The following is a 20,099-nucleotide window of genomic DNA, read 5'->3' as shown; positions in this document are numbered from 1 at the left end:
AACATCTTACCCGGAGTAATATCGGGATTCCGGTTTGCGCATGCACCAGGGGTTATAACTCCCCCTCCCCACTCCGCGGCAGTGGTTTCTGAACCGGAAATAGAATAAACCAGGAAGCAACAGCGCCGAAAACAACATGAAAAAACAACAGCAATAGCGCGTTACCTTTAGACCGAGGGAGGACTTCACCATGGCAACTAACATCACTACCAAGAACACCCTTTCTGTCATAATTCTGTCCAAAAGGCGTCTGCTTGTGATTTTAACAAAGGTGAATCGGAAGAAAAAGCCGTATTCTGACCAGCTGTACATTGACGGAGCACCACAGACTGTACCGGAGGTCGAGTTACTCCCGTCATTTTCCCATTCAACCCCCTCTTGTGTAAATGGGGTGAACTTCAATAATCCGATTATTCCCTTAACTGGGGTAAGACCATTTTGGGGTTACTGATGTGCAGGTAAACGCACTGTATGCCTCACCTTTTTCACACTTGTGAACACAGTCAATTGTATTCGTTGGAGCTAGGGAGCTTGGCTGATGACTGAGAAAAGTTCACTAGTGTTGACTTGTTTACAAACCACACATCAGCTGAGTTTCCTAAGTCACTGAGCTCTAAAAGAGAGAAAGGAATTGACTTCCGGGTTCTTGATTTGCTGGTCTTGCTTGCACTGTGGATGCACAGTGAAATTAAATAACTGAAATTCTTTGAGGGGAACATGCTAGAAAGCTGTTAAGATCCTGGTATTTTAACAAGTGAGGTTTTACTGCATGAGTTTTTTTTACACAGAGACTAACTCATGCAAAGTGCAGTTCAGATATTTATAATGCCGGTCCAAGTGACCAAAGGGCGGTCAGTCATGGGGAAAAAACCTCAGATGGTACAGATAGTTAAGCCTCTGTCTGTCATCACAGGGCAAAGGCCCTCACTTCTCATTTTAATCCCTTTCCCCTCCCTCACTTCACACAGTTTTTCCCTCTGACATTTTCTCAGACACCCAGTGTTGTCTCGCAATCTTTGTCTCAGTGGTCTGCCGCGCGTCAGACGGACACACAGAGCTGCTGTTCAGATGCCTGCTTGTGAACTGAGAGTCCGAAGGCCGACATCAGGATGCCTGCTGCATTTCGTGTTTCATTACTCTTTTATTCTGAGGGCAGGGGCTGCCACTGAAGTTCAGAGAGACGGACAGAGCAGAGCAGGAGGGGACGGACGAGCCACTTCCCCTACGGCCCCTCTTGACACAGATTTCAGGCTGCACGGAATATCTGTCCTCCCCATCCATCTCTGCAGCCCCATCAAACAGACTTGAGGATCATCTACAGCCATCATAATATTGCATTTAGTTTTCCCTGCCTACTTGGTTGGATTAGGTAGCTACAGAGCAGATTGGTTTCTAGCCGGCTGAGGAGCAGGGGGCAGAGGCGGGATGAAGGGGAGGGAGAAGCAAGGGAGCAGATTTGTTTCGATTCTGCTTGGGATGTACTATTTGCAGTATGCGCTGCCGGATTTGGGAAGAGATCTGTCAAATGATAGCAAGAGCTTGACTTCAGCTTCCTCGTTATTCCAATCACTGTCAAGTGAGGTTGGGAGAGGCAACGAATGTAGGAATACAGACGGGCTGAAGAGAGAGGCAGGGCAGATCAGTGTGACTCCCAATAAAACATGAACTCTCCTATCGGCTATCTCAATAATTATCCATCATGAAAATTTGATCTGCTTCCCCCGTGTTCCCCCTCCTAGAGAACAGCAACATGTTGTCACACAGCTTTAAAAAAGAGAAACAAGAACAGCATAAGGCTCTATAAATTGTTAATAGCTACTTAAGTGTTGCAGTTCTGGCGGGGGTTTATTACAGGGGTAATTGAATATGAACCAATGTTATCAAATGTCTAATACAAACTAGACTAAACAAAAAATCTTAAGGTGTGTGCTGTTGTTTGCAAGGGGACATTGGCATAGACGCATTAAAGTCAGTCTAAGGAGAAATAACTATGTGCTGCCTCGATAAAGATAATTATGCCGAGGGTTTAACCCAGAGGTTGTTGTTTAGTTGCTAAGCTACGCTGGTGCATGACTGCCTAAATAAGGCACTGGAGTGTAACAACTTTTTCTTACAGGAAGAAGATAATTGCGTTCCATTTTGCGTTAAGGACTCAAGGACTGTGGTAGTTGAGGTCCATTTTCAGGTATATTTTTTTGCAACCGCCTCGCAGCTGCATAGTGTGCTGACAAAAGGTTTGAGCACGCCTGCCTCTTCTGCAAAGCTCCAGTCGGTACAATCGCATATTCTTCCTTTCTTCCCACTAAAAGCTCTCTGCATGAGCAAACCCTTCAATCCGCCATCTCCCTCCTTTCATCCCTATTTACTTTGAGCACTCTGGACAATTCTTTGTGCACCAATCTCCTCTTGCCTCAACCATCTCTGTACATTTACCTCTCCACCTGCTACTCTCTCCATCTGTCCCGCTCTCTCACAGCCATGTGAGCTGGCGACCCCCTCAGCCCTCTCTATCCGGGCTTACGTCCACGTGGCCTAGAGCGGATTACATTCTTGACATCACTGTGCCAGATGTTTATTACTAAAATAGAAGTAACAACTAGCCTCACAACAATGCATTTAGCCTAAACTTGACACTGCACTTCCCATTAATGCTTGAGCAGGTCCCTCTGTCTTAATAGGAAAGATTTGCATCTGCCTAAAGATGTGCCTTGTTTCTTTTGTCTCTAATGTCTCTTTCTTCAAATGGAATCTGATCTGCTGTCTTTGTTACCTTGTTCCGGAGACTAAAATGACTAGCTTTTCTTGTTTCCACTTCATTGCTTCCTTTCCCTACTCTATAAGCTTGCTTTTTCTCGTTCTTGATCCTGCAGCTTCTGCTCCCAGAAGCTGTCTCCACTGAGCTGGTATGGAGATCAAATAGCCGATAAGCCGCCCACTGTAACATACACATTAGCATGATTAAATAGGACATTGCCTCTATATAGCTAGTTGTGTGTCGCTGTCATGTGTGCGTCTAAGCCTGACCACCAAGGCAGTTAAGGGAAGAAGTTAAATTCAAGAAGTTAATGAGGGTTGCGGTGGTATTTCTGACACAGTACTGCCTTTCTGCAGGGGAAATTCAGGTGATGTGATGGAGAGAGAGCCTGTTGAGAAGCGATAGCTGGGCGGCAAAAAGTCAGCGGTGGGCTCGGCTCTGGCAGTGGCTACACAGGAGATTTAGGGCTTAGGCGATTGTTAGACGGGGCTCAGTTTGTTTTGAACTATGGGCCTGTGTTTTCTGCGGGACGCTTTATGTGGATGCTGACTCTTTCCCCACTTTGTACTGCACTCTCAGCAGTTTAAAAGAGGAGGATTAGACACAGGAGCGTGCCTCTCTCTCGTCTACTGGAGAGCACAGCTGCCTAATCTCTCGTGCTGAGGAGAAGGGATTTGAAAGAAATTACCTATGTTCACTTCATTTTCTCTTGATTCTCTTCCTCTCATACCAGTGAAAACACAGTACTGCATCCTTCCCTCCCTCCCACCCTCCTTCCTTCCGTCACTCCCGTTTTTATATTTTCCTGCTGGATGACTCTATGCTCATCAGCATGCAGCACCACACGGCTGCTCCTCAGCACCAGGCAGGCTGGCAGGCAGACTTGTCAATAAAGGAACAACAGTCACAGGGCACCTCAGCGAGGCCTCCCGCCCTGTCACTAACGTCTTTCTCTCAGCTGCCTGGACTCCCTCAATTAATGAGCACGTAATTGTCGAGCAAGCAAAAGAGAAATCAGGGAAGCGAGGAAGCAAAGGCAGCCATGAGGTGAGAGGTGTAATAGAGGGATAGTAGAGCGAGAGGAGAGGGAAGCACAAGGACAGAATGTTCCAGTGAACAAAGTAAGACATAAAATAGTCAATTTGTCCTGTGTGGCGCAGTACAGTCAGAGAGACTGTGAAGGGAACGCTGCTTAGTGGGAGCTGACATTGAGAGCAGACAGAGGAAAGCAGTTTCAAGGACAACATGGAAATATCACATTCAGTCGCTACAAGGCAGCCATGAGTTGTGGCGAGGCCGCGCTGGAGCAGGAGACCCGCCAGATAACTGCAGGAGGAAGAACGAGATCAAGGACACGCAATGTTTCCAAAAAGATCTGACAACATGAAATGATAGCAGGTGACAGATGTACTGCGTGGAAATGCTAAAAGAGAGGAGGAAGTTGTTGACCTTACCACTAATGGCATGATACCAGGGGTTTGACTTTGATTCTAAAACTAATTTTAACACCTTTGAATTGATGGAAGCCCTGTAGGGGGGTTTGGAGGGAGGGTGGGTTCAGCTCGCAGAACACATTTTTGAGAACAAATTGAATATTTAAAACTCAAATTCAAAATAATTTTTTATCCTCAGCGTACAAGGTTTTATTACATCGTTCAGTCATAGTGACGACACTTGGGGATAAGTTACGGACGGCAGCCGTTTTACCTCCGCTCTCCCATGACCACCCAAGCTGATTTCAAATGAGTTTGTGCTCTGATTGCGGATCTCCCTGCTCCTTTTTCTCCCCTGCAGTCACCGAGCAGTGAAGCAGAGACACAGCCCACGTGTCTGCATTAGCCTGTGATGCTCCGGGCAATGCAAGGGAGGCCATCTTTGCCAGTGGAAAATGATGGATGTAATGTAGATATGCTTATCTGTCATTAAGCCCTGCTCTGCCCTCCCTCAGCCTCTCCTCTGGGGGAGGGCGGAGGGATTTCAATCAGACTAGTGAGGAGTATAACTCAAGTGAGACATGCTGAGGCCAACAGCTAATCAGTCACGTCTCTATGGAGAAGACACAGACTTAACAGCAGGAGCATTCATCTCTGAGCCTGTCTACTGCACTTGCTTTTTCTCAACCGATTGACCTTGCTCCCCCACCTCCTGTGTCTTTCCCTACAGTGTACAGCCCAAGTCTGACCCCTCTGTTGCAGCCCTGCTTCTCTTGGAGAGATTCAAAATCCAAACCATGCAATGACAGCAACTATGAGGCAGATAAATCCCTACGCCCTTGCATGACTGGGACGCCTGTCAGCTCCCAGCACCTCAATAATAGCGCAGTGACGCTAAATAGGCTCCCAAAACATAAGGAGGGGATGTGATGAACACTGAAGGGAGCGGTTGGAGGGTAGGTGGGGAATGGAGGAGGTGGAGTCCGGTGAAGGCGGCTCGCTGCTCAGAAGGCTCTATAATTAGCTGCAGAAGATCAAATGACTTTTAATGGGTTTGTCTGAAAACAGCAGACTATTTCAGATTTGCGCTCGAAGCTTTATTCATATCTCATCAAACTAATGGAATTCTCTAGAATGCTTGATTGGTTTTTATCTCAGATCAAAATGGATGATAGAGGTGCATGGCTGCAGACTTCCTGAGCCGCAGCTTTGTAATGAGAAAAAAAGTGCCATTTCAGGGCATTCTTTTGAGAAATGGAAATGGTTGTAACAAAAAAATGTACACATGATGTCAAATGACATGAGCTGTCCTTCAACTCATGATCTGACAGGCAGCACTCCGAATTCATGGCTTGATGCCTCACAACCATTGTTGCTAGGAGTCATTTCCCTCAGATGTTTCAGTGCAAATGGTCCTATAATAACTTCTTGTGACAGATAATGGAAACCTCTACTGGTCATTAGTTAGAGAATTAATAAGAGAGATAGTACAAGGATAATATCAGGGTCATAGCTCAGCCACTGTCTGATCTGGGTGGAGAGAGGTCTGGTGCAGAATGCTAAATATACTGCCTACAATAATGCCTTGGGCATGCAGTAAAACACGGCACACACACACTAATGCACACATACCATACACTGGGGAACTACCAGTGCAGAAACAATCAGTTGATTAATTGATGATTAGCCACTCAACAATTTACTGATCCCTTTGATGATTAATTCATCTGTTAAAGGGGATATTTTATGCTCATTTTCAGGTTTATACGTGAATCTTTTGGTTACTAGAACAAACATTAAGTTTAATGCTTTAATGTTCTAAAAACACATTATTTTTCCTCATAATGTCTGTCTGAATATACTCTCTGTCTGAAACACTCCATTTCAGGGACTGTCTCTTTAAGACCCCCCCTCCTGGAAAAGCCCAGTCTGCTGTAACTGTAAGTCGACTGTAGCGGCATTTTCTACCTTTATAAAGTATCGTTTTGACATCACCACTGTACAGAAGTCCTGGCGACTCGTTTAGAGGCAGTTTCTGAATACAGGATTGAGCGTTTTAATACTTTAATACTCACAGTATTTATATAACACCTCAGCCTTCTTTATAATAGAAAAAGATAGGGAAATCTTTACAATATGGGACCTTTAAATCATTTATCAAGCAAAAATGATATATAATTGCTGGTTGTAGCTACTCAAATGTGGAGGTTTTCTCTGTTTTATATCATTATGAATTAAGTATCTTCGCATTTTGAACTGCTGATGGGATAAAAGACACCTGACACTTTTTTTTTGTTTTAAAAAATGATCAACAAATAATCAGTGGTGAAAATAAGCCTTATTTGCAGCCCCACAGCTGTCTGCTCTATCTTTTTGTCTCCTTCAAGGTTATTGTTTCTGCATAATAAAACCGTCTTCCTGAACAGCTGTACAGTGGATGCAGGGGAAATAAAGGGAAATACAGACTGAGACATAATAGGGAGTTGCTGTACATACTCTCAGTGAAATATACATGTGTCTCATGAATGTCCTTTATTTCCCTGGATTTCCTGCTAGCATTCAACCACATTAATTTCACCCACTCAATCATCTGGGGTGTTAGACTGAGGAAATCATGTCCAATGAATTCCAGCTGGGTTCAGACTCTCATTTATGTTTTGCCTTCCCTTTAAATGATAAAATAAACAAACCAAGTGGTTTTTATTGCTTCTGTGAGGGCAGGAGGTGATCTAAAAGGGCTTTATCCCTTCATCATGCATAGACACCTCATCAAAAGAATGACAGTGTATGGCAGTAGGAGCTTAAAGGTAAGTAGGGAGTTATAAATGTAATTTCTATTACAGGAAGAGAACTGTGTTCAGTCTCAGACGTCCAAGGTGGAACGCTAGCCTCTTCCGTTCTCCCTTCTTTCCTTTGCAGGTGAAACCTCCCCCTAGTTCTGTCTATGTCCCAAGTGGACCATCCTTTAGAGCTTCTGTTTGTCCTTGGCCACCTTGAGAAAGTGCTGTATCAGACAGGCTGCTAACAGGGCCGTCACATAGCTGAAGCACCAGCAGCAGCAGCAGCAGCAGCACAGGCCTCTCTGGGGGTATACAGTAACACTGCACTGCTTCTATCTCTTACAGTTCTGACATTTTCATTTCCCCCCACTCTCCTGAGAAAAAAAAAGGATAAACTTCAGGGTGGAAAAAAGACACAGGATGGACTCCATGCTACCGTTGGTTCCAGTCTGGATGATACCATTTTCACTACAGGCATGGGGGTAAAGAGTGGAGAGATATTAAGAAAGCTTGGTAAGCAGGAAGATGGAAAGGGAGGCAGCTGGAACTAACATGCTCTGTTTTCCCTGGCACTGGATGGCGTATTTGTGCAGCGTTGCTCAGCAAAACAGAGCCCTATAGCAGCAGGGCAGCCTGCCAGTCATCCAGCCAGCTTATCAAGGCAAGAGCACCACATCCTCCCCCTTGCTATCAGCTATAAATATGTAGCACTGTGATTATACCTGGGCATGCAGATAGGTTAAGGGGAGGATTTCTCATGGCTCTCACTCACCACAAAACCACAAAAAATAGACACTGTGGCTCTGACAGTCACAAACACCACGTATATGAGAGACACAGAGACAGCCCATCTATCTACACACTGGAGCTCTCACTTACAAATACAAAGCACTAAGAAAAGACACATAAATTATAACTGCAGTTTGAAAAACCGGGCCTGATTCACGATAAAGTTTAGTTGAAGATGAATTCAAATATGAAGGCAAAAACCCTAAAAGCCAAACAATTCAAAAAAGCCCCTGAGTAATTTATGCTCTCACATTTTCCCGGTACAGTTATGCATGCAAACAGTGGAAAACAATGCCTGGCACACAGTCAAACTGGCTCTTTGATTTTAAGCTGCCTGCCCCATTCTATTTCTCTTTGTTCAGACCAAAAAAAATGGCAGACAAATCAGTGCACATGCCTTATCAGAGCCTGCGTGTGACTCACCGATCTACGCACCTGAATAAGACAGGGAGGGGACAGCAGACATAAGCCACAACCACGTTTTCATTTTAAAACGCATTACTTTTACTACGTTTATGCCTGGCGTACACACTACTCCTGCATTATAGAATCCCTGAAAAGGAGACTTTTGGAAATTCTGCTGTCCCCCTTTTGGTTAGATAACTCCACGGTTGCCTTTTAGACTGGATGGGCAGAGACAAAGACCTTTGGAGCTGATGGGTCAGTCCCCAGGTATCCTTCCCTGATTAGTCACACCCATATGACGTGACATTTTTACAGCAGAAAACAAATATCAGCTCGCATCAGCCTTGACTACCGGTGGTGGATTCAACATGAAGAACGAATTACAGCTGTTTCTGACCTTGATGTCGATGCGAGCAGCTGTTGTGCAGTTAAATTCTGCATTTTATAATGCTACTACTGCCTACATGTTCAAGAGGCAAGCTATTATTCAAGCGATTTGCAACAATCCCCATGTATAGCAGCATTCATTTATGAGCGTTTGAAGGGGTGTTAGTGTGGACAGCGATGAGCTCTGAAACGGTGCCAAAACACTGGTGAGTACAGAGATCATTTTGGTTTGAACGCGGTTCAAAAATGAAAACCTAGTAGTGTGGATGTAGCCATATAGTCTTCCTCACGTATGGACAGACAGGGACTCAGGAAGAGACAGGTGAGGCTATAAGCAGAGGAACAAGTGCACTATAACTCATAGATAGCACACTAGATATTTTATTCATGGGAAGAAAAACCCAAGCAGCAAGAGTGACTCACTGAGCCACAGGGACACACACACACACACACTGAGTAGGGGGGTGACAGAGTTTAACCCACCTACGTTGACTCTCTTCACATTCTCAAACTGAAAAACATTAAAAAATAAAATCTGAAATGGCAGGGCTCCCTTCAAAGGGACTACGGGGATGTTTTTTTGTCTACTGAACTAGTCCGAGTGTATAGTCACTCTCTCACTCTCATAGCGCTATCACAGGAAGAGAGCCGCTCACTGAACAATGCAGCGAGCCGTTTGCACTTCGGGCTATGCATTCCTGAGCACTCTGGCATATAAACTGACAAAAGGAATTCTCATGCAGCCGAGCTGAGCCAGGCTATTGTCGAAAAACACACTCAGGTGTAGTGGCGCTCACGTTGGCTGCATGTACACGAGGAGGATTGTCGAGTCTGTGCAGATTGGCCTACATATGGCAGGAGGCCTGGTGCAACTTAAGCGCTGTGCAGTCATGAGTGTGCCGATTTGAACCCACTCACTCCGCACCAAGTCCCCGTCGCTCAGGATCTCTCACTGAGAAAACCTGACTAAATATGTGATGAGCTGAGCTGTAAGAGGATTCAGCCATACAAACACACACACACATTTCAGAGGCATATCCAGACACACAAAGATGCATTTCCAGTTGCAAAAAAAGGGAGGCAACTCCAATCACTTGGGATAATTAGAGCGCACGCAGAGCCTGGGAGACAAAGCCTGGCATCGTGAGAACAAGGCTCGCCTGATGAGGCCTCTCTATTTAAATCCCCAGGATGAGAGAGCGTGTCTGTCGATGGAATAGCTTCAGGAGACGTGCACAGGCATGGAGGAAGAAACAGCCAAGGCACCGAGAAGAAGACGGAGAGACAGACGGAAACAGAAAAGTGCAGATGTATGAGGAAGGAAGGTGTCTTTGAGGAAATGAAAGGACAGAGAATAAGGGCTTAGATTCAATCAGACATCCCTTACCACTGTTAGTCATAGAACACAGAAGATCAAACTTATATGTTGAGCGAACACCACTGATATTACACAAAGGTGACTCACATTGTTCGGTGGAACTTTGAAGTCAGTTTCCCTCTGCAGAGCTTGGAAATGAGGGTTTGACTGAGCGAGTGGGCGAGTGGGGGAGTGAGCATATGTGTGATTGCAGGAGCTACGGAGAAGGGTAGGGCTTTGGGATTAGTACCTTTCCCTTAGCAGATCTATAAGCACCCAGTGTTTCTTGTCGCTAAGAGGATTCACAGGGATAGGGCGCTGTCCCAACAATTGAAAGCAAGGTTTTAGGCACTAATCTACAAATTCAAGGGCGAGTTGGGCGGATTTTCAGCCGATGGAGCACATGCTGCTGCCTTCAACTTGATTGGCACGGCAGAACGTGGAAGAGGCAATCTTTATGGCTTAGAGGAGAGAAGGAACAGCCTACGAGAGGCTTTAACTCTGCTCCACCGCCCTCATCAAACTATTGAGAGATCACCATCAAATGCAAATGCTATACGGATTGTTTTGGGTTTTTATCCAGGTGTGAGACATCAGCAACAGTCAGCTCTTGCCCTTGTCTCTGCTCGGTATCTCGATCACCTCTGTATAGTAACGACACCTTGGGGTGTGCCTGCTATTCAGGGGCACACAAAAGGCCCTCATAGGGAATTATTCAGCCCCGCTAACAGCCGGCTCCAAAGCACCCGCCCCGACAATCGCAGCCAACTGGGGGCATTCATTCACATGCAATTGTTCACTATCAGCCCATATCCTGAGCAAATATGCACATGGAGGCACACAGGAGCACACTTTAATATCAATGCTCGCCTACGAGCACACACAGCCATGCACGCACGCAGACTTAAGATGATAAGAGGAAATCGGCTGCTGCAAGAGGACTGCAACCAGAGAGCAACGAGCACAGCACCAACGTCTTTTTCTGGGGTCATGCTTGCAGATTTGTTTTCTTTTTCTTCCAGCATTTCTGCATTTGTGTTGATTGGATCTGCTTGTCCACTCCTCGAGAGCCGCTCTGGGCATGTTTGAAAGCAGACCCCATAAAGCCAGAGCCACTCGATGAGTTAGCACTGCAGATTTTAAACAAGTCTCTTCCATACAAGTTCTTTCTTGCTGGATTAAGGCACGTGTTGATTTATTTGACACCAACGTTTTTTGGATTTTACGACAAGCATAAAAATTGGAATTTGTGTTGCGTAATGCACATTTTTACAGTGTGTCATGGCGGTGGTAATCTCTGCTTGCTTAAGTCAGCAGAGAATAAAATGTACTGCATGCATTGACCGTTCCAGATATGATGTATTCCATTAATCCAATGGGAATCATATCAGCAAATGCCTCAGTATGATGCAATTCTCTGGGTAAACCTGCTATGTGGTTCTAGCCTGCACCCTATTTCTAATTGGATCCACAAAAGATACAGCTGCTCACCCTGGATATCCCCCGAGAGAGTGAAACTAGTTGTTTTTACAGATACAAAAAGGGATACGAAATTATGAGGTAAAACACAGGGAAAAAACAGCTAGAAATCAGCAGGGCAAAATGTAGCTCAGTGGCACTGCAGACTGCAGGGCCTGCGACACACAGATGCTCAGATGAGAGGGGGTGAAACCCAGCTGAAGAAACAAAAGCTCACAGTCTGGCACCCTAACAGGTATCTGACAAAACAAAACAACGTTTACACAGCTGAAGTATCCCAAACACGCTTGAAAGGAAGGAACTGAAATAAGAGGGCCGCTCCAGTCTGCTGGCACCATCTTCGACAATCGCAATCCACAAAGAGATGAGGAACAATGGAAGGAGAGAGGTGGAGCAGAGGGAATAAACCACCCCTGACCACCAGTGAATCTCTGAGGAGCCCCTCGCCGGCTCGTAAATTCAAGCTCAAGGTCCAGGGGAGTGCAGTCAGCGTGTCAGCACAGCAATATCTACCTCAGCTGTGAGTCCACAGGCTCATCAGCAGGGCCCGGTCCACCCCAACACACACACACACACACACACACACACACACACACACCAGCAGCAGCAGCAGCAGCTTCACTGATATACAACAGCAACAGCAACCAACCTCATTTGGTTCAACCTATTGAGAAATACACAGGAAAGACAGACACACAATTAGAGAGGAACCGATCCGATTTCTGATATTGAATAATTAGTTGGATGGGATATCGGATGAATGAGGCCGATACGTTTCTTTTTTTATTATCATACACTGTTTCCGGCAGCTGCTATAGTTTATATGACAGTTTAAAATAACTGTTTGCAGTGCACTTTACACGGCAGTGTTATTTATTAATTTTTGCTGCCAATGTACACTTTGTTAGTTGTTAATAAATAATATTAAATACATTTATATCTGTGTTAATTTGTTAACTTTTTTTACATGACTAAATGTTTGATGCCTTCACTCACATGGCAAAGTCTACGGTTCATTCATTCAACAGAAGTATCAGATCGGTGTCGGGTATCGGCGTCAGACTGGATTGGAAAAAACTGGATCGGTTCATCTCTACACACAGTGACGTTTAACTGGATGCAGAAATCGAATAAATGTATCTCTTTGGATTTGTTCAATAGTTTCTCCAACTCAAAGGTGTTCGTGTTGGTGTTTTACCCTACAGATGGAGCCTGTAATTAGGTGTTTCTTTCCTTCCACTTAAGTATTAAGTCTTTCCAGTAGACAGTGTGCATTTGGATTCAAAGAAGGGGTCTATCCACGTGGTGCTCTACTGCAAAGAGAAATGCCAAATCAAACAAAGAAAAAAGCCTTGGCCATTTATTACACCACAGGAATCCTCAGCCTGCGCCTTAAAGTCAAGCCACCATAAATTTCTCAATTTAATCTGGGTGACTGATCGGAAAGAAATCATTGATTTGGTCCATGAATCATCTCAGGAGAGTCTGTCCGGTATCGACCAGCACGTCCGTGCAGTTAGGAAAGGCTGACCGAGGAGGCAATCATTGCAGAGGGGACAGGTCTTTGTAGTGAGAGTGCAGCAGCATGGATTTTGTTGGGGACATAATAACCATTATTTCCCCACAACACAATGCCAGCCAATATTGCCTCAAAATGGTGGAGTTTTTTGTCGCAAATGCGTGAGAGATAGGAACATTCCCTAATAACCACTTTGGACAACAGTGCCAGGAGGTGACGTCTTGTAAAAAAAATGTTTTGTCTTGGTTGCTTCAGCAGGAACATGTGTTTGTGGGGGTGCTCTGAAAATGGGTGCATTGTTATCCACTGACTGACACACACACGCACACACACGCACACACACACACACACACACACGCACACACACACACACACACACACACTGTTTGACACTGTAGGCATCTGTGTTCAGGGACAATAACTTGTGAGAGCCAGCAGGAAAATAGGACATCGGGTAGGTTAAGGGGTGTGTGCACGTGTGTGAGTGGGTGTGTTTGCAAAGGAGGACCTACATATGGACTATAAATGGACTCTGCAGTATTCTGAAGGTTCAGACTGTAATAAGGACTACAGAGACATTCAAATACACAAGGTCTTAGAGGGGGCCAACCTGTTGACTCAGGAGAAGCTGGAGTGTGCATACCTGGGTGCAGCATTTCCTCCAGTCTGTTTAGAAAATAACACAGGCCTGCACATGATGGACACAAGTGCGCAGGAAGCAAACAGATTGGGATCTCTTGCAGAAGTCCCGTGTGTGCCCAAAGGCCTGACAAAGCGCCTGCTGTCTTCCATTTGATCCCTGCAGCAAACCCTGCTGTAATTCTCGTTACAGCACACTGTTCAACTCACAGCGACAATCAGAGCTCAAGAATGAGGCGAGGGATGACCTGAAAGCGAGCCCATTAATATTTAACTGGAGCTGATATTATATGAGCCTGCATGGACACGTCTAAACCCTTTAAAACTAAAGAACAGACGCACTTCCATTAGTAACGGAAATCGATCCAATGAAAGCCGCCACTTGTGTGGGAATCTTGCGGTTGAAGAAGTAATTAGAGCCTCACAAAATAAAGAGTCACATCAAGCGAGGTAAAACAGTAGATGAGCAGAGCTTAGCCATTATGGGAAGAAAGGACACATGATACAGGCCGAGCAGATTTGCTTTTGCATGCGCCGGTGTTGTGATCCGAGTCAGAGCAACCTGGCCCAGAATAAATCAGGACGCATTCACGGTACATACCTCAATGTAGCCGGCCAGCGCTGGAACCACAATGCCCAAAATAAGGACGGATATCGCCGGGGCTGAACCCATCTCTTCCAGGAGCTCCGGTTGTGCTACTGTAAATAACTTATATCCCGTGAGCTCTGTGTGAACGGGGACGTCCGGGGGAATAAAGAGCAAAGCAAGTCCTGGGAATAATCTGATAATCGGTCCCGGAGAGCGGGACGAGTCCTGCTCCACTTGTGTTGTTACCCGAGCTCGACAGAGATTGTTGGTGGGAGACTGAGTGTCGCGCTCCTGTGGAAATGTGGACCGTGTGGCGCGGCTGCTCTGCCTCTGCTGCTGCCTCCTCCCTCCCCTGGTTCGCGGGGTCCGCACGGAGCACAGCGCACTGCGCCACCAGGCGGCCGGCTGCAGGAGCACCCGCCGGACTAGTGCTGTGGGGCGGGCAATCATAATCATAATAATAATAATAATAATAATACTTCTACTATAACTACTACTACTATATAATAATAATGATTATAATATTAATAATTATAATAATATTAATGAAAATCATAGTAATATTAATACTAGTACCACTAATAATAATAATGTAATAACAATAATAATAATAATAATAATAATAATGATAATAATAATAATAATAATACTACAACTACTACCAATAATAATAATACAAATGCAATAATAATAATAATAATAATAATCACTTAAAATATTTCTGTTATAATAATGGCATGTAAATGTGTTTACACATTATCACTGGTTTCACATTTTTCACACCCTTTTTCAAAACAGTTGACACAGATCCAAGGCAGAACTGTGACAGTGCATAATAAGCATCTGTGTTTTTTAACCATACAAACTTTTTTTGACTGTCAACATGTGAGTCACATGGAGGGGGATCGTTAGTTTGCACCAAAAACAACCAACCCTTCTTTTGTAGTGTGAAAGTGTAAGAGCAGGTGTTTTTGAGGGAAGAAGCCCCTGAAGGATCAAGGATTTGAAGTAGTCTCCTCTTGAAATGTTAGATTTCTCTGAGATCATGTAAATGATCATTTAACAGAATGACATTATAGCTAAACAACAGTAGTTATATATTATTCTCTCCAGTTGGGATTTTCCTAGGCCTTACAAGTCAAGATTTATTGACCAAAATCAAACCATTCTAGAAACAATAAAAAATTAATTTCTGTATTTGTCATCCCGTTTGTATTGATCAAAATGACTCCTGAGGCAAGATATTTGCCCAGGGGCTTCTTCCCTGGGTTGTGGGGGAAACGGCCCTTTGCAAGATTTTACATCTACTTTGTGAAAGAGAAAGTTGTAGGCTGTTATGATCTAATTACCCTCTAAATGTGTTTATGTAAGCATACTTCTTGTGTACATATTATATTGATATTCAGGTTAGAGTGAGAACAAGCACCTTCTTGGACATCATGGCAGAATATTAGACTTTGTTGTAAACACGTAAATGCATCGTCAACATCTACATTGAAAAGAGCAAACTGTTTGGGGATTTGTCCAATGTCCCGATCTCTCGGTGGACCAGGTCCAGAGCCTCGTCACATGTGGCTAATGGTGTCATCCTCACATGCTACTGGATAATGTGTAAATACAAGTTCATCACATGAAGGCTGAACATTGGGATGCTTTTTTATTAAGGAACAAGTATTTCAAGTAGTGTTGGGCTATAGGACTCATTAAAGAAATAATTTTTAAAATGACTATTAAAACACACACAGACCTAAATTATGAATAGTTTCACCCTGATTCTTAAGAAGCATGTGGATAGGCCTTGTAATGCTAAACACAACAGCAAAACCTTTAATGTAACATTACTTAAGGGGAGACACCCCGGGGAAAATCATCATTTGGTCATTTGGTTCCTTCCTTAACATGTCTTCTTTCAGACTGGTGCAATGTAAACATCCCAAACACACATTTAGGTGTTTATTTTACTACACGTCTATTAATGTCTGCAGTTTCCTCTCAAATTCAAGAGTCAGTATTAGATAATGTCTCATTTTCATTTTTTCAAACATAACATTTCAGAAAACTCAAGTAATAGAAAAGCATTTGTCTTAATGTAACTAATCCACTGAGGAAGACTCATGGTGATATCCTTTAGTATAAAAAAAACAACCTTTTTTCACCTGTCTTCCTTTAGTCATTGAGGATTTTGTTTTTATATGCTTTAAAATAGTCAGTTTAGCTGTTTACATTTTTTAGGAGTGTTAGGCTACAAGTTTTATCCCGATGTGATATCAGTTCTTTGCACAACGATCCGATATGTGCTGTTATCACCAAATCTGCACTCTCCAGTTCATTAGCTTGCAGAGGATATGAGACGATACAGTATCATCTGCCCATAGAACCCAAACAGTCACATTTATATCATCTCACACAAAGAAACTTCCATTGTAACAAACAGCTCAATGAAACAGATTTGACTTTTGTATTACTGAACCCTTCAAAATATTTAAATAAAAATGTCTGTAGTCTAAATACAAAAATCTCTTCTTAATAATAATAATAATAATAATACATTTCAAATAAAGGCGCGTGATGATATACAGTATATCCATATTTTCACTTTGCATTAGTAGTAATGCATTGGTGATAGAATCGATTTATCAATCCAGATTGATGTGTTACACCTCTACCCAACATGCTTTGATGCTCCCTCTGGACGGCCTCCTGTGCCTGACATAAATGACGATATAATAAAAAACAATATATAAAATAACATATGAAATGCAAAATGTCAATATATGCAACAAAAAACCACAGTAGAAAAATAAAAGATAAGATAAGCTTTTATTTCCCCCGAGGGGAAATTCAGGTGTTGCAGCACAATGACAGAAAATAAGTACAAGTACATAGAGAAAGGAAAACAATTTCATAAATAAATAAATAAGTCAGCATTATACAATGAGTACCCACATCCAGAGTTGTATACACATAGCAAACAGCAACTATAACAGTGTACAACTGAAAACAGAGACACAAACATAACTAAGCAAGGAGATTGTCCCATGGCATAGGTAAATGATGCATGAATAGTGCACATACGTGAAAACAGACATTCATGCATATCATTGCAGGGGTCAGGGGCTAAAGTGGGTCTTAAGACACATTTTAAAGGACTATCAAGATTCTGCTGTTGTCATATTGTTCTCAGGGAGACTATTCCAGAGTCTCGGTGCTGCTGCTGAGAAGGCTTCGACATAGACCTACATTTATTTCAATGCTGTAGGTACTACTTTAACAAAGTTAAACTTCTCCTCCACAACATTTGGGCTGCAAATATTAACCCCATACCTGAGGATTCTTACCTGACAGCTGTATTTAGTGTGCAGAATAAGATTTTAGAAACAAAAGATACAAGCTTAGCCTATCTAATCTGAAATATTGTTATACATTAAATTAGGACATCAAATAATGAATATTCATTCTGGTTAATTATTTCAATTGATTTCTTATCCCTTAAAATAGAAAATAAAAGAAAGACAGGGCGATGTCTTCAAATATTTGTTGTTTTTTTTCAAACGCCAAACAGTCAGAAACTCAATGATCTTCAGTAGAAGATTTTACCTTTGAAACTTTATTTCACTGTTAATTGTTCTGTACTTTTAACGAAGTAGCAATGCCGCTTTGCAAATGATTAAGTCTCTCCATTGCAAGTACAAGTCCCGCATGTTGGGTTACTTGTAGACTTTTGTCTACACTACTGCTGTTTTCTCAAGGGCTGCTTGGTTTTGCATCGTATTTAAGCAGAAGAAACTGCATTCAAATAGCTTCTTTCCGAAAGAAAGAAGCTATTTTGATGTCTAATTGTTGTTTAGGTTTCTCTTGATTCAGTGAATACACAATGTTATGGAGAGAAAGACTGAGTAAATGATCCAACCAGAGGGAACGTTGACTTTGTTATGACAGACAAAGATTACATTTTCTGTGTTCAAACACGCACGCACGCACGCACACACGCACACACGCACGCACACACACACACACACACACACACACGCACGCACACACACACACGCACACACGCACACACACGCACACACACACAAGCGCACACACGCACACACACGCACACACACGCACACACACACACTGATGGATTATTGAAAAGAAAAAAAACCCAACACCATAAATGGGATCTTTGCTTCAGGGAGAACACTCAGAGTGGTTATTAATTTTTGAAACATCAGCAGATAGACACGTTTGAACAAGCAAAATTTGCACATGTTAAGTCTAATCTTGGGATGTGTCAATTTGATCCAAAGACACCTCTGCAAATCAGGCCTGTGGAAAAAAACAGATGAGAATTAATTTTCACTCCCCAGGAGACAGTTGTCGAGTAACAACACATCAAACTTTATTTAAGTGCTACTTTTCCTTTTCTTTAATACATTTACTTAGCTTTTTTGAAGGTATACAGCATCACTCCTCTCTCAACAGAGTCTTAGGAAGCTTCAAATGTTATCTAAACAAACATCATGTGATTAGTGCGGAACAGTATTATAGTGGTGTCAACAATATTTATTGTAAGGGTGTATAACAGGAACTTCCCTTAGTCCTGTCATGAAGAGCACTCTACTCTAATTAAGAATTTTCCTGAATTTGTAAACTCATTTTCTTCTAGATTTCCACTCAATTGTGTTATAGATATATCATGTGAGAAGTATAAGGAATAATTTCAAGAAACACATACATAATAATCATTCTCGACTAACTAAACTCACAATGAGCTCAACAAAGTCCCACCAGTTAACTCCTAACTGCAGGACAAATGATTGTACTGGTGGCACTATGCTGTAGCCCTCAAAATCACATCAATGTATTTATTATATGATATATATTTAATATGATAGTATATATTTCAGAAGAGTATCAAAGCTCCCACGTTCCTGCCTGTGACAGGGAAGGTTTACGTTGCCACCATTCTCTATGGAGGAATTGTTGGGCCTATGTAAATCATAAATAAGTCACAGAGTGTGGTCTGTAGCTACTCTGTAAAGTGTCCTGAGATAATTTTTGTTATAATTTGGCACTGTAAATAAAATTGAATTGAAATTTGCATTGAAATACAGTTGAGGTGATGCCGTCTAATCACCAGTATACACTGCCCTCCTGTGGTAATAATTGATTTCAAAATACTTCTGTTGGTTTTTCAAAGCACTGAATGGTTTAGGACCAAAATACATTTCTGATCTTCTGCTCAGCTACGAACCATCCAGACCTCTCAGATCCTCTGGGACAGGTCTGCTCTGTGTCCCCAGAGTCAGGACTAAACATGGGACAGGTCTGCTCTGTGTCCCCAGAGTCAGGACTACACATGGGACAGGTCTGTTCTGTGTCCTCAGAGTCAGGACTAAACATGGGACAGGTCTGCTCTGTGTCCCCAGAGTCAGGACTAAATATGGGACAGGTCTGCTCTGTGTCCCCAGAGTCAGGACTAAAAATGGGACCGGTCTGCTCTGAGTCTCCAGAGTCAGGACTAAACATGGGACAGGTCTGCTCTGTGTCCCCAGAGTCAGGACTAAACATGGGACAGGTCTGCTCTGTGTCCCCAGAGTCAGGACTAAACATGGGACAGGTCTGCTCTGTGTCCCCAGAGTCAGGACTAAACACGGGACAGGTCTGCTCCGTGTCCCCAGAGTCAGGACTAAACATGGGACAGGTGTGCTCTGTGTCCCCAGAGTCAGAACTAAACATGGGACAGGTCTGCTCTGTGTCCCCAGAGTCAGGACTAAACATGGGACACGTCTGCTCTGTGTCCCCAGAGTCAGGACTAAACATGGGACACGTCTGCTCTGTGTCCCCAGAGTCAGGACTAAACATGGGACAGGTCTGCTCTGTGTCCCCAGAGTCAGGACTAAACATGGGACAGGTCTGCTCTGTTCCGGTCTTGCTGTTGAATGGTGCTATATAAATAACCGTGACTTGACTCGACTC

General features: G+C 43.3%; 1 protein-coding gene across 1 annotated transcript in view; it reads right to left on the bottom strand.

The window, feature by feature from the left end:
- aplp2 (amyloid beta (A4) precursor-like protein 2) overlaps positions 1-14,430 on the bottom strand; it is a 58,870-nt gene extending 44,440 nt beyond the window's left edge. The window contains exon 1 of the mRNA XM_083914050.1: positions 14,145-14,430. Within this exon, the coding sequence (XP_083770176.1) occupies positions 14,145-14,216 (72 nt within the window). The 5' untranslated portion in view covers positions 14,217-14,430. The remainder of the gene's footprint in view (positions 1-14,144) is intronic.
- Positions 14,431-20,099: the final 5,669 nt, after the last annotated feature.

Source organism: Echiichthys vipera (genome assembly GCF_963691815.1).
Source record: "Echiichthys vipera genome assembly, chromosome: 5".
NCBI lineage: Eukaryota > Metazoa > Chordata > Actinopteri > Perciformes > Trachinidae > Echiichthys > Echiichthys vipera.
This window is presented reverse-complemented; position numbering and strand designations above follow the sequence as displayed.